Raw genomic sequence first — 21,126 nt, forward strand, 5'->3', positions numbered from 1 at the left:
GGTGCTGTATTCTCGGGGTGTGGTATATAGTACACGGGGTGCTGTATACTCGGGGTGTGGTATATAGTATACGGGGTGCTGTATACGCGGGGTGTGGTATATAGTACACGGGGTGCTGTATACTCGGGGTGTGGTATATAGTACACGGGGTGTTGTATACTCGGGGTGTGGTATATAGTACACGGGGTGTTGTATACTCGGGGTGTGGTATATAGTACACGGGGTGCTGTATACTCGGGGTGTGGTATATAGTACACGGGGTGCTGTATACTCGGGGTGTGGTATATAGTACACGGGGTGCTGTATACTCGGGGTGTGGTGTATATAGTACACGGGGTGCTGTATACTCGGGGTGTGGTGTATATAGTACACGGGGTGCTGTATACTCGGGGTGTGGTGTATATAGTACACGGGGTGCTGTATACTCGGGGTGTGGTGTATATAGTACACGGGGTGCTGTATACTCGGGGTGTGGTGTATATAGTACACGGGGTGCTGTATACTCGGGGTGTGGTGTATATAGTACACGGGGTGCTGTATACTCGGGGTGTGGTATATAGTATACGGGGTGCTGTATACTCGGGGTGTGGTATATAGTATACGGGGTGCTGTATACTCGGGGTGTGGTGTATATAGTACACGGGGTGCTGTATTCTCGGGGTGTGGTATATAGTACACGGGGTGCTGTATACGCGGGGTGTGGTATATAGTACACGGGGTGCTGTATACGCGGGGTGTGGTGTATATAGTACACGGGGTGCTGTATACTCGGGGTGTGGTATATAGTACACGGGGTGTTGTATACTCGGGGTGTGGTATATAGTACACGGGGTGTTGTATACTCGGGGTGTGGTATATAGTACACGGGGTGTTGTATACTCGGGGTGTGGTATATAGTACACGGGGTGCTGTATACTCGGGGTGTGGTATATAGTACACGGGGTGCTGTATACTCGGGGTGTGGTGTATATAGTACACGGGGTGCTGTATACTCGGGGTGTGGTGTATATAGTACACGGGGTGCTGTATACTCGGGGTGTGGTATATAGTACACGGGGTGCTGTATACTCGGGGTGTGGTGTATATAGTACACGGGGTGCTGTATACTCGGGGTGTGGTATATAGTATACGGGGTGCTGTATACTCGGGGTGTGGTGTATATAGTACACGGGGTGCTGTATTCTCGGGGTGTGGTATATAGTACACAGGGTGCTGTATTCTCGGGGTGTGGTATATAGTACACGGGGTGCTGTATACTCGGGGTGTGGTATATAGTACACGGGGTGCTGTATACTCGGGGTGTGGTATATAGTACACGGGGTGCTGTATACTCGGGGTGTGGTATATAGTATACGGGGTGCTGTATACTCGGGGTGTGGTGTATATAGTACACGGGGTGCTGTATTCTCGGGGTGTGGTGTATATAGTACACGGGGTGCTGTATACTCGGGGTGTGTATATAGTATCCGCACTGCTCTGAGTTATTTCCTCCTCTGAAGTGAAAGTGATACGGCGTGTTGCTCGGGGAGGAGCCGTGGCCATTACTGCGGGGTGTGGTATATAGTATACGGGGTGCTGTATACGCGGGGTGTGGTATATAGTATACGGGGTGCTGTATACGCGGGGTGTGGTATATAGTACACGGGGTGTTGTATACTCGGGGTGTGGTATATAGTACACGGGGTGCTGTATACTCGGGGTGTGTATATAGTATACGGGGTGCTGTATACTCGGGGTGTGGTGTATATAGTACACGGGGTGCTGTATTCTCGGGGTGTGGTATATAGTACACGGGGTGCTGTATACTCGGGGTGTGGTGTATATAGTACACGGGGTGCTGTATACGCGGGGTGTGGTATATAGTATACGGGGTGCTGTATACGCGGGGTGTGGTATATAGTACACGGGGTGCTGTATACTCGGGGTGTGGTGTATATAGTACACGGGGTGCTGTATTCTCGGGGTGTGGTATATAGTACACGGGGTGCTGTATACTCGGGGTGTGGTGTATATAGTACACGGGGTGCTGTATACTCGGGGTGTGGTATATAGTACACGGGGTGCTGTATACTCGGGGTGTGGTGTATATAGTACACGGGGTGCTGTATACGCGGGGTGTGGTATATAGTACACGGGGTGCTGTATTCTCGGGGTGTGGTATATAGTACACGGGGTGCTGTATACTCGGGGTGTGGTGTATATAGTACACGGGGTGCTGTATACTCGGGGTGTGGTATATAGTATACGGGGTGCTGTATACGCGGGGTGTGGTATATAGTACACGGGGTGCTGTATACTCGGGGTGTGGTGTATATAGTACACGGGGTGCTGTATTCTCGGGGTGTGGTATATAGTACACGGGGTGCTGTATACTCGGGGTGTGGTGTATATAGTACACGGGGTGCTGTATACGCGGGGTGTGGTGTATATAGTACACGGGGTGCTGTATACGCGGGGTGTGGTATATAGTACACGGGGTGCTGTATACTCGGGGTGTGGTGTATATAGTACACGGGGTGCTGTATACTCGGGGTGTGGTATATAGTACACGGGGTGCTGTATACGCGGGGTGTGGTATATAGTACACGGGGTGCTGTATACGCGGGGTGTGGTGTATATAGTACACGGGGTGCTGTATTCTCGGGGTGTGGTATATAGTACACGGGGTGCTGTATACTCGGGGTGTGGTGTATATAGTACACGGGGTGCTGTATACTCGGGGTGTGGTATATAGTACACGGGGTGCTGTATACTCGGGGTGTGGTGTATATAGTACACGGGGTGCTGTATACTCGGGGTGTGGTATATAGTACACGGGGTGCTGTATACTCGGGGTGTGGTGTATATAGTACACGGGGTGCTGTATACGCGGGGTGTGGTATATAGTACACGCACTGCTCTGAGTTATTTCCTCCTCTGAAGTGAAAGTGATAGCGCCGTGTTGCTCGGGGAGGAGCCGTGGCCATTACTGCGGGGTGTGGTATATAGTACACGGGGTGCTGTATACTCGGGGTGTGGTGTATATAGTACACGGGGTGCTGTATACTCGGGGTGTGGTATATAGTATACGGGGTGCTGTATACTCGGGGTGTGGTATATAGTATACGGGGTGCTGTATACTCGGGGTGTGGTATATAGTATACGGGGTGCTGTATACTCGGGGTGTGGTGTATATAGTACACGGGGTGCTGTATACTCGGGGTGTGGTATATAGTACACGGGGTGCTGTATACTCGGGGTGTGGTATATAGTACACGGGGTGCTGTATACTCGGGGTGTGGTATATAGTATATATCAGCACTGGTCGGAGTTATTTCCTCCTCTGAAGTGAAAGTGATAGCGCCGTGTTGCTCGGGGAGGAGCCGTGGCCATTACTGCGGGGTGTGGTATATAGTATACGGGGTGCTGTATACGCGGGGTGTGGTGTATAGTACACGGGGTGCTGTATACTCGGGGTGTGGTATATAGTATCCGCACTGCTCTGCGTTATTTCCTCCTCTGAAGTGAAAGTGATAGTGCCGTGTTGCTCGGGGAGGAGCCGTGGCCATTACTGCGGGGTGTGGTGTATAGTACACGGGGTGCTGTATACTCGGGGTGTGGTGTATATAGTACACGGGGTGCTGTATACTCGGGGTGTGGTATATAGTATATATCCGCACTGCTCGGAGTTATTTCCTCCTCTGAAGTGAAAGTGATAGTGCCGCCGTGTTGCTCGGGGAGGAGCCGTGGCCATTACTGCGGGGTGTGGTGTATATAGTACACGGGGTGCTGTATACTCGGGGAGGAGCCGTGGCCATTACTGCGGGGGGGTGAAGGTCTCCTGGATCTGACAGGCAGAGAACAGAAGCCATGGAGGCCGTCTACTTACTGCTGGTGTGTCTGGTGACTGCAGGTAAGTGTCAGTGTGCGGGGAAGGCGGCTGGGGTGTCAGCGTGTGGGGGATGGGTGTCAGCGACCGCAGTTAACCCTTAGTGCTCTGACTGGAGATGATTCCTGCTGCTGATGCAGCAGAGCTGAGCTAGTGTCTGGTGATGTAGCAGAGCTGAGCAGGTTGTGGCCATGCGGCGCTGGACATCACATGGCGGCTTGCTTTGGCGGTTACAGCGATTCTCCAGCTGGACGTTCTGCGTTAAAAGCGGAGACCTAGGGGCTCATCCACCGTGGCAAGGGGTACTGGTGGGCCGACAGAGCGCCGCTGCAGTTCCTGGTGGGCTTCCCCGGTACTACCTGTAAACCGCGACCTGTGAGGTTCTCTTCACACCTGCGGCACCTTCATCACTGATGCCTCACCGGATAATGTCGTCGTCGTCGGATCTCTGCGCAGGAAACGGTCTTATGCTGAACGTTCGACAAAGCGGCGGCAGAGCCACGCAGACGTCTTCTCAGCTGCAGAGGCGCAGCCGGGGCGTCCCTCGGTAAGACGGCGCCCCCCATGCAGCGAACGAGTGTTGGGTGTCAGCTGACATCGTGACTTCCACCCGCTACAAGGGAAAGCGGGGAAAATAGGGGATGATGGTGGTTGTAGTTCGTGTTGTCAGTCCGCAGCAAGCCAGAGGGGGGGCCGCTGCGTAGTTGAATTCCCCCTCGGTCCTACGACCGCTATGCGGGGGTGGGGCTTGTCTGTGTGTCGGCAGCCTCACCGTGTCCTTCCACCTTAAACTATTCAGAAATGCGACACCAGAACAACCATAAGGCCGTAGATACAGCGGCTCACCTCCAAGCAGAGATAGTGATTACAGTGCAGTTACCTCCAGTCATCACACCTGATCTCTCTGGGTCCAGATCCACCATTGAGTACTTCCAGCCACAACTCGCCTCTCCCCCTGCGGCTGCTCAGCCTGTAATAAAAGTTTCAGTGCCCCATAATAATAATGTGCCCGCTTCAGTCCCACTTATTAATAATGCAGCGTCCGAGGAGCGGGCCATGGCCTAGAAGACAGTGGGTAGAGTTTGGGGCCTTGTCACGGGGCTCTACCGTCTCCCACCCTGAGTGTAGCTCGGGACCTGGCCAAGGAACAGAGGACGAGCTATTAAATAGGGGGGTAACCCAACTGCGGTTTACCTTCAGCCCTTGTCACGGGTGACGCCACTGCTCCGTCCTCTGCGGTGGATGCAGCAGCTGTAATGAAGAGGCGGCGTTACAAGGCTGAACCGGGACAGGCCGTAAAGCCGTTCACTTGAAGAATGACCTTGAACTAGAATACAGTCTGATACAATTGACATCCCCCATCAGGACTGGTGTCGGAGGACTGGTGGTTTGCAGGGTGGACAGAGGAGTCCACAGTCCCAGTTATCTGCGGGGTTCTACTCCCGGACGCTCTTCTTTCTTGCGCTCCAGGATAGGCCCTCAGTGGTGCACAGTGGCTCTCGCAGTTCTCCAGGTCTTTAGCATAGAGGTTGGGGTAGATGGGGCAATCTCCCTGCCTCTTCCATCTTCACTATACACAGAGTGAAGGTGTCCGTATGCAGGGAGGCTCTCCTACAAATGCAAAAAGCCCTCTCATGCACCATGCAACCACACATATATATATATATATATATATATATATATATATAACAAGGTCACATGACCTACAAGAAGACACATTTTCCAACCATAACCCAGAGAGTAACCCATTCACTGCTGCAGAGGTTCAATACACATCAAATGCACTCACATAGACACTGATAATACAAAGCTCATCCAGAAACTTATGTACACTACAATAGGACCCCCTCTGTGATCCCAAATAGCAATAATTACCCCCTCTGTGCCACCACTTAATAGTTAATCCTGTGGCGCCCCCTTCCAGCCTAGAGCTGCGAGCGGGGGATGCAGAAGACAAACGGGGCCCCTTGTCTTCTGCATCCAGCTGTTCTCTGCTTGGAGCGACTGTCTGTTATACAGCCGAGCGCTTGGAGCGGGGTATGGAGAATGCAGCTGGACCGCTCTGTTCTTCATACCCGCCTGTGATCAGGGAGCTGGATACAGCTGATACCATAGTATGAGCTGTACCCCGCTGTGACGTCCTGATAACTGCCCGCAGGATGTCCGCGCAGGTACACACGATTGTCGCCCGAAAGATGGCTTTGAGCGATAATCGTTGGGTCTATAAGAGCCTTTACTAAGAACCCCTCTTGGCGGCTCGGCTACTCTGGGACGGTTTTAGACAAAGTGGAGCCCCAAGTTCTGGAATCATGACTTCTCCAAAGCCCGCACTGTGCATGTCTGGAAGGTGGTATGAGCCTGGGTGAGGCTGGCATCCTGGATGAGCACTGCTCTACTGTGCCCTGTTGCTGCTCGGCGTCAGGACCTAGAGGCACATTGCTGACCCTTGATGGGGCTCGTCGAGAGGAGCGGCCCCCACAGACCAACAGATTTATGTCTAATATACCCCAGCCACGGGCGTAAACCATACCAGGAATGTAACGCGGGTCGGACGTGGCGCACAGTTCTGTCTAGTCGCATGCAGTTGGCGGTGGAGGAGCTGCATTCAGTGCATCGTACTGAGCTCGGCGCAGGCAATGCCAGACTTAGTAAATCTCCACCATTGTGTGCGCCACAGCTCCCAGGACCACGGCCAGAGCTTCCTGCTGCGCCACGGGGTCTCTTAAAGGGGCACACCGAGACTGAAAATCCCCTTATAGACAAGGGTGTAAAATAAAATCTTAGCTGTACTCTCTTAATTCCCCCAGTCTAATGCAAGCGCCCGATTCCCAAAGCACCAGTATTAGAAGCCGCTGTAGAGGTCACATGACTGCTCCAACCAATGACAGGCTTCAGTGATCATATGGCATTAATAGCATTATCACTGTGGAAGCCTGTGATTGGCTGCAGCAGTCACATAAACAACCAGTGAGACAGCACCCTGTGTGCCAGGTGACCTGCAGTGATCACTGGGGAAGTCTTCTCTGATTGGTGTTTTTCTTCTCTATCTTGGCCCAGAGCACCATGAAGACTTCTTCCAGCCACGCTTTGTCTTTGCCCAATCTCTCAGTCCTGCCGTTACTCTCTGCCCCTCGTAGTGCCTCACAAAGTAAGAATTCCCAACGATAATCACAAGAGCAATAGTGCCCCCAGACAGTAATATTACCCTCTGTGCCCCCGCAAAGTAAAAACACCCCATCTGTGTCCCCACAAACGGACAATGCCCCCCTGTAGACCCTTCCCTGCTGCAGCTCTTGCCCCTGGCCCTTACCACAGGCCTGCCGTTTCTAACCCCATCCAGCCCGCATCCTGACAGTGCAACAGTAAAGCGGAGATGGAGAGGCGGCATGGGTTGTGCGGACCCCGCTGCGTGGTGGCAGTAGATGACCGGCTCCATCCATCAGTCAGCTGTTCACCTGCTAGTTTCCATAAAGAGGCAGCTGAATGGCAGCACTGAGGCAGGGGCCACCATTGGGGATGGGGGCCCTGGGCAACTGCTCATTTTCACCCCCATCTCCTATGCCGGTCCTGCAGATACCTTTTAATAACAGTAAGGTTCTACCCAGTAGGAGTAGTTCGGGCTCCGTAATTTAGTGCACCCGGTCATGTGACCACAGGTCCTCCGACTCATCCGCAATGTGGGAAGTATAAATGTACGACTACAACACACAAAGCAGACCCAAGACAGGGCACGTATACAGGGATGTGCCAAAAGTCATGGGACGGGAGCCAATATCCTGTATGAACCGTCTGTATAGGGACCGGCATATTGGGGACACATCCTTCCTGTAGAGTCTATATAAGGGCGGCGTATAACTAAATTTCACCCCACCTCCACACCATTAGCAACCTGATTGGTTGTTTGGATTAACTTATTCACGGTGATTGGTTGGTTATTTAGGTTTGCTCCTGCAGTAGTGGTGTGGAATAGGGATATATGCATAAGGGCGGCCATATAGGGGACACCTCCTTCCTGTAGTGTCTGCATAGGGACGGCCATATGGGACACACCTCCTTCCTGTAGTGTCTGTATAGGGGTGGCCATATTGGACACACCTCCTTCCTGTAGTGTCTGTATAGGGGCGGCCATATTGGGGACACATCCTTCCTGTAGTGTCTGTATAGGGGTGGCCATATTGGACACACCTCCTTCCTGTAGTGTCTGTATAGGGGCGGCCATATTGGGGACACATCCTTCCTGTAGTGTCTGTATAGGGGTGGCCATATTGGACACACCTCCTTCCTGTAGTGTCTGTATAGGGGCGGCCATATTGGGGACACATCCTTCCTGTAGTGTCTGTATAGGGGTGGCCATATTGGACACACCTCCTTCCTGTAGTGTCTGTATAGGGGCGGCCATATTGGGGACACATCCTTCCTGTAGTGTCTGTATAGGGACGGCCGTATTGGACACACCTCCTTCCTGTAGTGTCTGTATAGGGGCGGCCATATTGGGGACACATCCTTCCTGTAGTGTCTGTATAGGGGTGGCCATATTGGACACACCTCCTTCCTGTAGTGTCTGTATAGGGGCGGCCATATTGGGGACACATCCTTCCTGTAGTGTCTGTATAGGGGTGGCCATATTGGGGACACCTCCTTCCTGTAGTGTCTGTATAGGGGCGGCCATATTGGGGACACCTCCTTCCTGTAGTGTCTGTATAGGGGTGGCCATATTGGACACACCTCCTTCCTGTAGTGTCTGTATAGGGGCGGCCATATTGGGGACACATCCTTCCTGTAGTGTCTGTATAGGGGCGGCCGTATAGGGAACACCTCCTTCCTGTAGTGTCTGTATAGGGGTGGCCATATTGGACACACCTCCTTCCTGTAGTGTCTGTATAGGGGCGGCCATATTGGGGACACATCCTTCCTGTAGTGTCTGTATAGGGGCGGCCGTATTGGGGACACCTCCTTCCTGTAGTGTCTGTATAGGGACGGCCATATTGGACACACCTCCTTCCTGTAGTGTCTGGATAGGGACGGCCATATGGGACACACCTCCTTCCTGTAGTGTCTGGATAGGGACGGCTATATGGGACACACCTCCTTCCTGTAGTGTCTGGATAGGGACGGACATATTGGAGACACCTCCTTCCTGTAGTGTCTGTATAGGGGTGGCCATGTTGGACACACCTCCTTTCTGTAGTGTCTGTATAGGGACGGCCATGTTGGACACACCTCCTTCCTTTAGTGTCTGTATAGGGGTGGCCATGTTGGACACACCTCCTTCCTGTAGTGTCTGTATAGGGGTGGCCATGTTGGACACACCTCCTTTCTGTAGTGTCTGTATAGGGGTGGCCATGTTGGACACACCTCCTTCCTGTAGTGTCTGTATTGGGACGGCCATATTGGGCACACATCCTTCCTGTAGTGTCTGTATAGGGGCGGCCATATTGGACACACCTCCTTCCTGTAGTGTTTGTATAGGGACGGCCATATGGGACACACCTCCTTCCTGTAGTGTCTGTATAGGGGCGGCCGTATGGAGGACACATCCATCCTGTAGTGTCGGTATAGGGGCGGCCGTATGGAGGACACCTCCTTCCTGTAGTGTCTGGATAGGGACGGCCATATGGGACACACCTCCTTCCTGTAGTGTCTGGATAGGGACGGCTATATGGGACACACCTCCTTCCTGTAGTGTCTGGATAGGGACGGCCATATTGGACACACCTCCTTCCTGTAGTGTCTGTATAGGGGCGGCCATATTGGACACACCTCCTTCCTGTAGTGTTTGTATAGGGGTGGCCATGTTGGACACACCTCCTTCCTGTAGTGTCTGTATAGGGGTGGCCATGTTGGACACACCTCCTTGCTGTAGTGTCTGTATAGGGACGGCCATGTTGGACACACCTCCTTTCTGTAGTGTCTGTATAGGGACGGCCATGTTGGACACACCTCCTTCCTGTAGTGCCTGTATAGGGACGGCCATATGGGACACACCTCCTTCCTGTAGTGTCTGTATAGGGGTGGCCATATGGGACACACCTCCTTCCTGTAGTGTCTGTATTGGGACGGCCATATTGGGGACACATCCTTCCTGTAGTGTCTGTATAGGGGCGGCCATATTGGACACACCTCCTTCCTGTAGTGTTTGTATAGGGACGGCCATATGGGACACACCTCTTTCCTGTAGTGTCGGTATAGGGACGGCCGTATTGGGGACACCTCCTTCCTGTAGTGTCTGTATAGGGACGGCCATATTGGACACACCTCCTTCCTATAGTGTCTGTATAGGGACGGCCGTATTGGGGACACCTCCTTCCTGTAGTGTCTGTATAGGGACGGCCGTATTGGGGACACCTCCTTCCTGTAGTGTCTGTATAGGGGCGGCCGTATGGAGGACACCTCCTTCCTGTAGTGTCGGTATAGGGACGGCCATATTGGAGACACCTCCTTCCTGTAGTGTCTGTATAGGAGTGGCCATGTAGGACACACCTCCTTCCTGTAGTGTCTGTATAGGGGTGGCCATGTTGGACACACCTCCTTTCTGTAGTGTCTGTATAGGGGTGGCCATGTTGGACACACCTCCTTCCTGTAGTGTCTGTATAGGGGTGGCCATGTTGGACACACCTCCTTCCTGTAGTGCCTGTATAGGGACGGCCATATGGGACACACCTCCTTCCTGTAGTGTCTGTATAGGGGTGGCCATATGGGACACACCTCCTTCCTGTAGTGTCTGTATTGGGACGGCCATATTGGGGACACATCCTTCCTGTAGTGTCTGTATAGGGGCGGCCATATTGGACACACCTCCTTCCTGTAGTGTTTGTATAGGGACGGCCATATGGGACACACCTCCTTCCTGTAGTGTCTGTATAGGGGCGGCCATATTGGGGACACCTCCTTCCTGTAGTGTCTGTATAGGGGCGGCCGTATGGAGGACACATCCTTCCTGTAGTGTCTGTATAGGGACGGCCGTATTGGGGACACCTCCTTCCTGTAGTGTCTGTATAGGGACGGCCGTATTGGACACACCTCCTTCCTATAGTGTCTGTATAGGGACGGCCGTATTGGGGACACATCCTTCCTGTAGTGTCTGTATAGGGGCAGCCGTATTGGGGACACCTCCTTCCTGTAGTGTCTGTATAGGGGCGGCCCTATTGGGGACACCTTCTTCCTGTAGTGTCTGTATAGGGACGGCCGTATTGGGGACACCTCCTTCCTGTAGTGTCTGTATAGGGACGGCCGTATTGGGGACACCTCCTTCCTGTAGTGTCTGTATAGGGACGGCCGTATGGGGGACACCTCCTTCCTGTAGTGTCTGTATAGGGACGGCCGTATGGGGGACACCTCCTTCCTGTAGTGTCTGTATAGGGACGGCCGTATGGGGGACACCTCCTTCCTGTAGTGTCTGTATAGGGACGGCCGTATGGGGGACACCTCCTTCCTGTATTGTCTGTATAGGGGTGGCCATATTGGACACACCTCCTTCCTGTAGTGTCTGGATAGGGACGGCCATATTGGGGTCACCTCCTTCCTGTAGTGTCTGTATAGGGACGGCCATATTGGGGACACCTCCTTCCTGTAGTGTCTGTATAGGGACGGCCATATTGGGGACACCTTCTTCCTGTAGTGTCTGTATGGGGGCGGCCGTATTGGGGACACCTTCTTCCTCTAGTGTCTGTATGGGGGCGGCCGTATTGGGGACACATCCTTCCTGTAGTGTCTGTATAGGGGTGGCTATATTGGACACACCTCCTTCCTGTAGTGTCTGTATAGGGGTGGCCATATTGGACACACCTCCTTCCTGTAGTGTCTGGATAGGGACGGCCATATTAGACACACCTCTTTCCTGTAGTGTCTGTATAGGGGCGGCCCTATTGGGGACACCTTCTTCCTGTAGTGTCTGTATAGGGGCAGCCATATTGGGGACACCTTCTTCCTGTAGTGTCTGTATGGGGGTGGCCATATTGGACACACCTCCTTCCTGTAGTGTCTGTATGGGGACGGCCATATGGGACACACCTCTTTCCTGTAGTGTCTGTATAGGGGCGGCCCTATTGGGGACTCCTTCTTCCTGTAGTGTCTGTATAGGGACAGCCATATTGGGGACACCTTCTTCCTGTAGTGTCTGTATAGGGGTGGCTATATTGGACACACCTCCTTCCTGTAGTGTCTGTATAGGGGCGGCCATATTGGACACACCTCTTTCCTGTAGTGTCTGTATAGGGGCGGCCCTATTGGGGACTCCTTCTTCCTGTAGTGTCTGTATAGGGGCGGCCATATTGGGGACACCTCCTTCCTGTATTGTCTGTATAGGGACGGCCATATTGGACACACCTCCTTCCTGTAGTGTCTGGATAGGGACGGCCATATGGGACACACCTCTTTCCTGTAGTGTCTGTATAGGGGCGGCCCTATTGGGGACACCTTCTTCCTGTAGTGTCTGTATAGGGGCAGCCATATTGGGGACACCTTCTTCCTGTAGTGTCTGTATGGGGGGGGGGCCATATTGGACACACCTCCTTCCTGTAGTGTCTGTATAGGGACGGCCATATGGGACACACCTCTTTCCTGTAGTGTCTGTATAGGGGCGGCCCTATTGGGGACACCTTCTTCCTGTAGTGTCTGTATAGGGCAGCCATATTGGGGACACCTTCTTCCTGTAGTGTCTGTATGGGAGTGGCCATATTGGACACACCTCCTTCTTGTAGTGTCTGGATAGGGACGGCCATATGGGACACACCTCTTTCCTGTAGTGTCTGTATAGGGGCGGCCCTATTGGGGACACCTTCTTCCTGTAGTGTCTGTATAGGGGCAGCCATATTGGGGACACCTTCTTCCTGTAGTGTCTGTATGGGGGCGGCCATATTGGGGACACCTCCTTCCTGTATTGTCTGTATAGGGGTGGCCATATTGGACACACCTTCTTCCTGTATTGTCTGTTTAGGGACAGCCATATTGGGGACACCTTCTTCCTGTAGTGTCTGTATAGGGACAGCCATATTGGGGACACCTTCTTCCTGTAGTGTCTGTATGGGGGCGGCCATATTGGGGACACCTCCTTCCTGTATTGTCTGTATAGGGGTGGCCATATTGGGGACACCTCCTTCCTGTATTGTCTGTATAGGGGCGGCCATATTGGACACACCTCCTTCCTGTAGTGTCTGGATAGGGGCGGCCGTATTGGGGACACCTCTTTCCTGTAGTGTCTGGATAGGGGCGGCCGTATTGGGGACACCTCCTTCCTGTAGTGTCTGGATAGGGGCGACCGTATTGGGGACACGTTTTTCCTGTAGTGTCTGGATAGGGACGGCCGTATTGGGGACACCTCCTTCCTGTAGTGTCTGTATAGGGGTGGCCATATTGGACACACCTCCTTCCTGTAGTGTCTGTATAGGGGCGGCCGCATTGGGGACACCTCCTTCCTGTAGTGTCGGTATAGGGACGGCCGTATTGGACACACCTCCTTCCTGTAGTGTCTGTACAGGGGCGGCCGTATTGGGGACACCTCCTTCCTGTAGTGTCTGTATAGGGGCGGCCGTATTGGGGACACATCCTTCCTGTAGTGTCTGGATAGGGGAGGCCGTATTGGGGACACATCCTTCCTGCAGTGTCTGTATAGGGGCGGCCGCATTGGGGACACCTCCTTCCTGTAGTGTCTGTATAGGGGCGGCCGTATTGGGGACACATCCTTCCTGTAGTGTCTGGATAGGGACGGCCGTATTGGGGACACCTCCTTCCTGTAGTGTCTGGATAGGGACGGCCGCATTGGGGACACCTCCTTCCTGTAGTGTCTGGATAGGGGCGGCCGCATTGGGGACACCTCCTTCCTGTAGTGTCTGGATAGGGACGGCCGTATTGGGGACACCTCCTGCCTGTAGTGTCTGGATAGGGGCGGCCGTATTGGGGACACATCCTTCCTGTAGTGTCTGGATAGGGACGGCCGTATTGGGGACACCTCCTTCCTGTAGTGTCTGGATAGGGGCGGCCGTATTGGTGATACCTCCTTCCTTTACAGTCTGTGTAGGGGTGGCCGCATTGGTGATACCTCCTTCCTGTAGTGTCTGGATAGGGACGGCCGTATTGGGGACACCTCCTTCCTGTAGTGTCTGGATAGGGGAGGCTGTATTGGGGACACCTCCTTCCTGTAGTGTCTGGATAGGGACGGCCGTATTGGGGACACCTCCTTCCTGTAGTGTCTGGATAGGGGCGGCCGCATTGGGGACACCTCCTTCCTGTAGTGTCTGTATAGGGGCGGCCGCATTGGTGATACCTCCTTCCTGTAGTGTCTGGATAGGGACGGCCGTATTGGGGACACATCCTTCCTGTAGTGTCTGGATAGGGGAGGCTGTATTGGGGACACATCCTTCCTGTAGTGTCTGTATAGGGGCGGCCGCATTGGGGACACCTCCTTCCTGTAGTGTCTGGATAGGGACGGCCGTATTGGGGACACCTCCTTCCTGTAGTGTCTGGATAGGGGCGGCCGCATTGGGGACACCTCCTTCCTGTAGTGTCTGTATAGGGGCGGCCGCATTGGGGACACCTCCTTCCTGTAGTGTCTGTATAGGGGCGGCCGTATTGGTGATACCTCCTTCCTTTACAGTCTGTGTAGGGGCGGCCGCATTGGGGACACCACCTTCCTGTAGTGTCTGGATAGGGGCGGCCGCATTGGGGACACCTCCTTCCTGTAGTGTCTGGATAGGGACGGCCATATTGGGGACACCTCCTTCCTGTAGTGTCTGTATAGGGGCGGCCGCATTGGGGACACCTCCTTCCTGTAGTGTCTGTATAGGGGCGGCCGTATTGGTGATACCTCCTTCCTTTACAGTCTGTGTAGGGGCGGCCGCATTGGGGACACCACCTTCCTGTAGTGTCTGGATAGGGGCGGCCGCATTGGGGACACCTCCTTCCTGTAGTGTCTGGATAGGGACGGCCGTATTGGGGACACCTCCTTCCTTTACAGTCTGTGTAGGGGCGGCCGCATTGGGGACACCACCTTCCTGTAGTGTCTGGATAGGGGCGGCCGCATTGGGGACACCTCCTTCCTGTAGTGTCTGGATAGGGACGGCCATATTGGGGACACCTCCTTCCTGTAGTGTCTGTATAGGGGCGGCCGCATTGGGGACACCTCCTTCCTGTAGTGTCTGTATAGGGGCGGCCGTATTGGTGATACCTCCTTCCTTTACAGTCTGTGTAGGGGCGGCCGCATTGGGGACACCACCTTCCTGTAGTGTCTGGATAGGGGCGGCCGCATTGGGGACACCTCCTTCCTGTAGTGTCTGGATAGGGACGGCCATATTGGGGACACATCCTTCCTGTAGTGTCTGGATAGGGGCGGCTGCATTGGGGACACCTCCTTCCTGTAGTGTCTGTATAGGGACGGCCGTATTGGGGACACATCCTTCCTGTAGTGTCTGTATAGGGGCGGCCGTATTGGTGATACCTCCTTCCTGTAGTGTCTGTATAGGAGCGGCCGTATTGGTGATACCTCCTTCCTGTAGTGTCTGTATAGGGACGGCCGTATTGGGGACACATCCTTCCTGTAGTGTCTATACAGGGGCGGCCGTATTGGGGACACCTCCTTCCTGTAGTGTCTGGATAGGGGCGGCCGTATTGGTGATACCTCCTTCCTGTAGTGTCTGTATAGGGGCGGCCGCATTGGGGACACCTCCTTCCTGTAGTGTCTGGATAGGGGCGGCCGCATTGGGGACACCTCCTTCCTGTAGTGTCTGGATAGGGACGGCCATATTGGGGACACATCCTTCCTGTAGTGTCGGTATAGGGACGGCCGTATTGGGGACACATCCTTCCTGTAGTGTCTGGATAGGGGCGGCCGTATTGGTGATACCTCCTTCCTGTAGTGTCTGGATAGGGGTGGCCGCATTGGGGACACCTCCTTCCTGTAGTGTCTGTATAGGGACGGCCGTATTGGGGACACATCCTTCCTGTAGTGTCTATACAGGGGCGGCCGTATTGGGGACACCTCCTTCCTGTAGTGTCTGTATAGGGGCGGCCGTATTGGGGACACATCCTTCCTGTAGTGTCTGGATAGGGGCGGCCGTATTGGTGATACCTCCTTCCTGTAGTGTCTGGATAGGGGCGGCCGCATTGGGGACACCTCCTTCCTGTAGTGTCTGTATAGGGACGGCCGTATTGGGGACACCACCTTCCTGTAGTGTCTGGATAGGGGCGGCCGCATTGGGGACACCTCCTTCCTGTAGTGTCTGGATAGGGACGGCCATATTGGGGACACATCCTTCCTGTAGTGTCTATACAGGGGCGGCCGTATTGGGGACACCTCCTTCCTGTAGTGTCTGGATAGGGGCGGCCGCATTGGGGACACCACCTTCCTGTAGTGTCTGGATAGGGGCGGCCGTATTGGGGACACCTCCTTCCTGTAGTGTCTGTATAGGGGCGGCCATATTGGGGACACATCCTTCCTGTAGTGTCTATACAGGGGCGGCCGTATTGGGGACACCTCCTTCCTGTAGTGTCTGTATAGGGGCGGCCGTATTGGTGATACCTCCTTCCTTTACAGTCTGTGTAGGGGTGGCTGTATTAGAGGCATATATATATTAAAGGGATACTTATCTGATGTTTGAGGGTCCAACTACTGAGACTCCCACCAATCCGGAGAACAGAACCTCAAAGGTGCCAACATGAATGGAGGATGTACGTGCGCATCTCTGTTCCATCCATTTCAATGGGGGAGATGTAGAGGGTTAGTTTAGTGGCTAGGCTATCAAAATACGAATAAATAGTGTTAAATACAAAATGTGTTTTGGTTAGGGAAACAGGTGGATGAGAGGACTTCACAGAAGTCTTCAAGGTCTCTCTCTGTCTTATCTAATGAACTAGAACATCCTGTGTTCCAAAAACTAACAAACTGTACTGTCCCAAACTCCTTCTTTTACTTTCTCACTAATAAGGAATGTATCCTTGCAGTTATTTGCTGACCACAAGCCCCTCCTGTCTGGGCAGTGGTCTATGGTCCATTTAATTTGATGTTTTTGCTTCAATAAAGCAGAAGCCATTTTGATAGCACTATGCTTGGTCAGCGTGACTTCTCCGAGCTCGTTAATTGCTTATACTAATTTGGACCCAGGCGACATCAGCACTTTGGTCTCCTTTGCAAGGCCACCCCTAACAGGAGCATCAGAGATTATCGAGTAAGGGTGCCATTCATGTGGGGATCTTCGGTGGGGATACACGCTGTCGGACCCCCGAAGCTCAGATACTTATCCCCTAACCTGTGCATAGCTTTATAGCTTGGGACAGTCCATTTAACTGCCCTGCACTCCAGTGATGAGATGACTCTGCTCTTTCTCCCCCAGTCTACACAGTAAACCGGGCTAGTTAGCTGCAGGATGCCGCAGTCGTCCTTCAGGGTTTGTTCACACAGTTTCTCCACCTGGATTTGACATGGAATCTGCATCCAACTGACTCGTATTATTTCTTTCCCTCCTTGATATAGCGCTCACATACTCCGCAGCGCTGTACGCGGGTCGCCGCTGCTCGCTTAGTGCGCCTGTGTCCGAGCTCCTCAGACCCTGCACATTCTGTCTTATTCAGTGATTTTCCCATGCTGCCCCTGTGACGTCATGAGCGGTTATACGTGGAGGACCCAGCGCACGCTCCGAGGATCCGGCCAAGTCAATGAGCCCTACACAGAGTGTATATATCAGGGGGAAACGCTAAAGGACACTTGTGCAACCTCTAATGTGCTCCCTGTTATTTCATCCTTAGATGGTCTGAGAGTCACCATGAGGGCGCCGCTTATCTCTGTGCTGAGAGAGGAAAATGTGACGATCCCCTGCCAATTCTCAGAGTTTTCAGCTGGCCAAAATATAAATGTGCACTGGAGCAAAACCCAGAACGGAAGCAGCACGGTCGTCTACAACTTCATACCTGGGCGGCCGCAAAACCGCTCACGAATGTACATGGGGGGCGAGAGTGAAATACAGAGAGGAAACGCCACTCTTCACATCCCATGGGTGCAGTTCAGTGATGAGGGAGAATATACCTGCACCGTCATAGTGACCCCGGAGTTCAAGGAGGGGAGGAGCTCTCTGGAGGTGTCAGGTGAGTCGCAGGTGTAACACTACACATCCACGGTGTCCTTACTAGTAGCAGAACACGTAAGTCTGACACATCCAAAACAGTGAGTGCAGCTCTGGGGGGTGATACAGGATAAGTAATGTATGTACACAGTGACTCCACCAGCAGAATAGTGAGTGCAGCTCTGGGGTATAATACAGGATGTAACTCAGGATCAGTACACGATAAGTAATGTATGTACACAGTGACTCCACCAGCAGAATAGTGAGTGCAGCTCTGGAGTATAATACAGGATGTAACTCAGGGTCAGTACAGGATCAGTAATGTATGTACACAGTGACCCCACCAGCAGAATAGTGAGTGCAGCTCTGGAGTATAATACAGGATGTAACTCAGGAGCAGTACAGGATAAGTAATGTATGTACACAGTGACTCCACCAGCAGAATAGTGAGTGCAGCTCTGCAGTATAATACTGGATGTAACTCAGGAGCAGTACAGGATAAGTAATGTATGTACACAGTGACTCCACCAGCAGAATAGTGAGTGCAGCTCTGGGGTATAATACAGGATGTAACTCAGGATCAGTACAGGATAAGTAGTGTATGTACACAGTGACTCCACCAGCAGAATAGTGAGTGCAGCTCTGGAGTATAATACAGGATGTAACTCTGGGTCAGTACAGGATAAGTAATGTATGTACACAGTGACTCCACCAGCAGAATAGTGAGTGCAGCTCTGGAGTATAATATAAGATGTAACTCAGGATCAGTACAGGATAAGTAATGTATGTACACAGTGACTCCACCAGCAGAATAGTGAGTGCAGCTCTGGGGTATAATACAGGATGTAACTCAGGAGCAGTACAGGATAAGTAATGTATGTACACAGTGACTCCACCAGCAGCAGAATAGTGAGTGCAGCTCTGGGGTATAATACAGGATGTAACTCAGGAGCAGTACAGGATAAGTAATGTATGTACACAGTGACTCCACCAGCAGAATAGTGAGTGCAGCTCTGGGGTACAATACAGGATGTAACTCAGGGTCAGTACAGGATAAGTAATGTATGTACACAGTGACTCCAGCAGCAGAATAGTGAGTGCAGCTCTGGAGTATAATACAGGATGTAACTCAGGATCAGTACAGGATAAGTAATGTATGTACACAGGGACTCCACCAGCAGAATAGTGAGTGCAGCTTCTGGAGTTGGGTGTGTGCTGGTGAAGCTCTGCAAGTTCCAGGGTGTGGTCAGAGAAGGAAGTTTTGCTGAGTTTGGATCCCAGAGTAGGTGCACTTTTCTGGGCTTCTCTGGAGATGGAGTCACGCACCTCCTCCCCCCGGGGCCACTCGGGGGGGGGGAGGGAAGTGATGGCAGTGGCGACATCAGAAAAAACTTTGCCGCGGGTGCCAGAAATGCCAGCAGCCCGCAAGAAGACAGGAGCTGCTGGAGGTAAGAAGAGACTGGGTCCGGGCCGTGGCTGCAGCAGCGTGGCTCCGTTTGTCAGCACGGCAGCTTCTGACAGCACCGGGAGTGAGATGGTTACGCGCAGCCAGACCCGCAGGAGAGCAGGTGAGCCGCAGATACCGGTAAGCACGGGAATGTGGAGTGACAAAAAGAAGGAGGAATCCGTGATTGAGCTGGCCTCCCGGCTGGCAAAGAACATCACCGACTACAACTTTGCAGGGAAAATGTTGGTGGTACAAAAAGGGAAGCTCCGTGACGCCAAAATGTTACTGGAGCAAAAAGCTTCTAAAGACAAACAGGCAGAAGCCAGGTCAGCGATAAAAAAGTGCAAGGACTGCATAAAGATGTGGGAAGCGGTGAGGGCAAAGATCCTGGAGGAGAGCGGGCCCTTTAAAGAAAAAATTCTGAACGACGACCGGTTTGCTAAGATGGCGGCAAGGTGCAGTGACCGCGAGCAGACCGAGACAAGCGACGGTGAAGCCTCAGGTGAAGAGTTGTTTGAGGATGTGCAGGAGACCCTGGAGCAGCCTGTGTGCTCTCAAGACTTAGCACCAACGCCCAGAGGCACTACAAGTCCCAGAGACAAGCTACCTGAAGAGATTGCGCTGCCTTCTACCTCAGGGGAATCTGAGGTGGAGGAAAGAACAGGGAAGTTGCAGCTACAGAAGACCCCGCAGCCGGAAGCCTCTGTACATATGGAGGGCTTCATCTTTGGCGACGAGTTGCCAGAGCAAGGCACAAAGATAAAGAAAAAGAAAAAGAAACCAGAGAAGCTGCAGGAAAAGCTTGTGTTCGTTCCTGGGAGCTCTGGTCTGGCTGCGAAGTCGGATCAGAGTTCTGACCCCAAAAACCCCCCTGGCTCGGGCTCTGTGGTGGGCCTGGAGCGGGAAGTTGGGGAGAAAAGGGCCCAGCTGGTCAGACCCCCTGTCCCTGTGTTAGTTGGTAACAAGGGCAAGGAGGTCAGTAAGAAAGGCACAGTAAAGGCCAGTACAGATGCAGGTCGCGGTACCGGCAAGGAGGGTGGCAGCGGTGCCACTAATGCAGCAAGTGCTGCCTGTGATGCGGAGGGGGCTGCGGACCTAAAATCTGGGGTCTCCCATAATCTGGGAGCAAGTCAGGCCGGATCCCGCGCCTCCAGTGATGCGGAGGCAAAAAAGAAAAAAGGAAAAAGTAAAAACGCAAGCAAAAATCCGGAGGCTTTACCATCTACCTCCGGAGAGGCCAGGACCCACGGACCACATGATCCGAGAAAAAAAGTGGTAGATCCGGGTATGGATGTGCGAGAGCGTGTGGTGGATGTGAGGGACACCGCCAAGAGTACACATTTCTCTGCAGTTTCTGGGCCTTCGGGCACCTCGGGTCCCCCTGGCAGCCAGGGATCTGGAGGCCCAGGGGATAAGGTGGTTAGGCCAGAGGGGGCACAGGTTCCAGTCGCCCCTCCAGCGGCGACAACAACTGGCAGGAGTTATGCCAGTGTCGCCGCTGGAGGGGAAGGGTCCTCCTTGTCTCCGGGCTCTAGGGAGGGCGTTTTGCAACAGCGTCTCCTGGAGGCTTTACGGAAGGGGGAGAGTACAATCACAGTTGGAGGAAGAGAGGTGAACCTATCTCTCTGGAAAGAGAGACATGGCTTGGGTGCCTTCCGAGAGCAAAGGGGGGAGACCATATGGTCCCTACCGACAGCCGGGCAGGACGCAGGTCGTAGGAATGTGGTCCGTCTTCGTTGGAGACTCAATGATACATGCCCCCC

General features: G+C 53.2%; 1 protein-coding gene across 2 annotated transcripts in view; it reads left to right on the top strand.

Annotated features, from left to right (window-relative positions):
• Positions 1–3,757: 3,757 nt before the first annotated feature.
• The window catches only part of NCR3LG1 (natural killer cell cytotoxicity receptor 3 ligand 1), a 67,787-nt gene continuing 50,418 nt past the window's right edge, over positions 3,758–21,126 (top strand). For both annotated transcript variants that reach the window (XM_066583714.1, XM_066583715.1), the window contains exons 1-2: positions 3,758–3,892; positions 17,603–17,938. In XM_066583714.1, coding sequence (XP_066439811.1) covers positions 3,850–3,892; positions 17,603–17,938 — 379 coding nt within the window. In that variant the 5' untranslated portion in view covers positions 3,758–3,849. The remainder of the gene's footprint in view (positions 3,893–17,602; positions 17,939–21,126) is intronic.

This window comes from Eleutherodactylus coqui, chromosome 11 (genome assembly GCF_035609145.1).
Source record: "Eleutherodactylus coqui strain aEleCoq1 chromosome 11, aEleCoq1.hap1, whole genome shotgun sequence".
Classification (NCBI taxonomy): domain Eukaryota; kingdom Metazoa; phylum Chordata; class Amphibia; order Anura; family Eleutherodactylidae; genus Eleutherodactylus; species Eleutherodactylus coqui.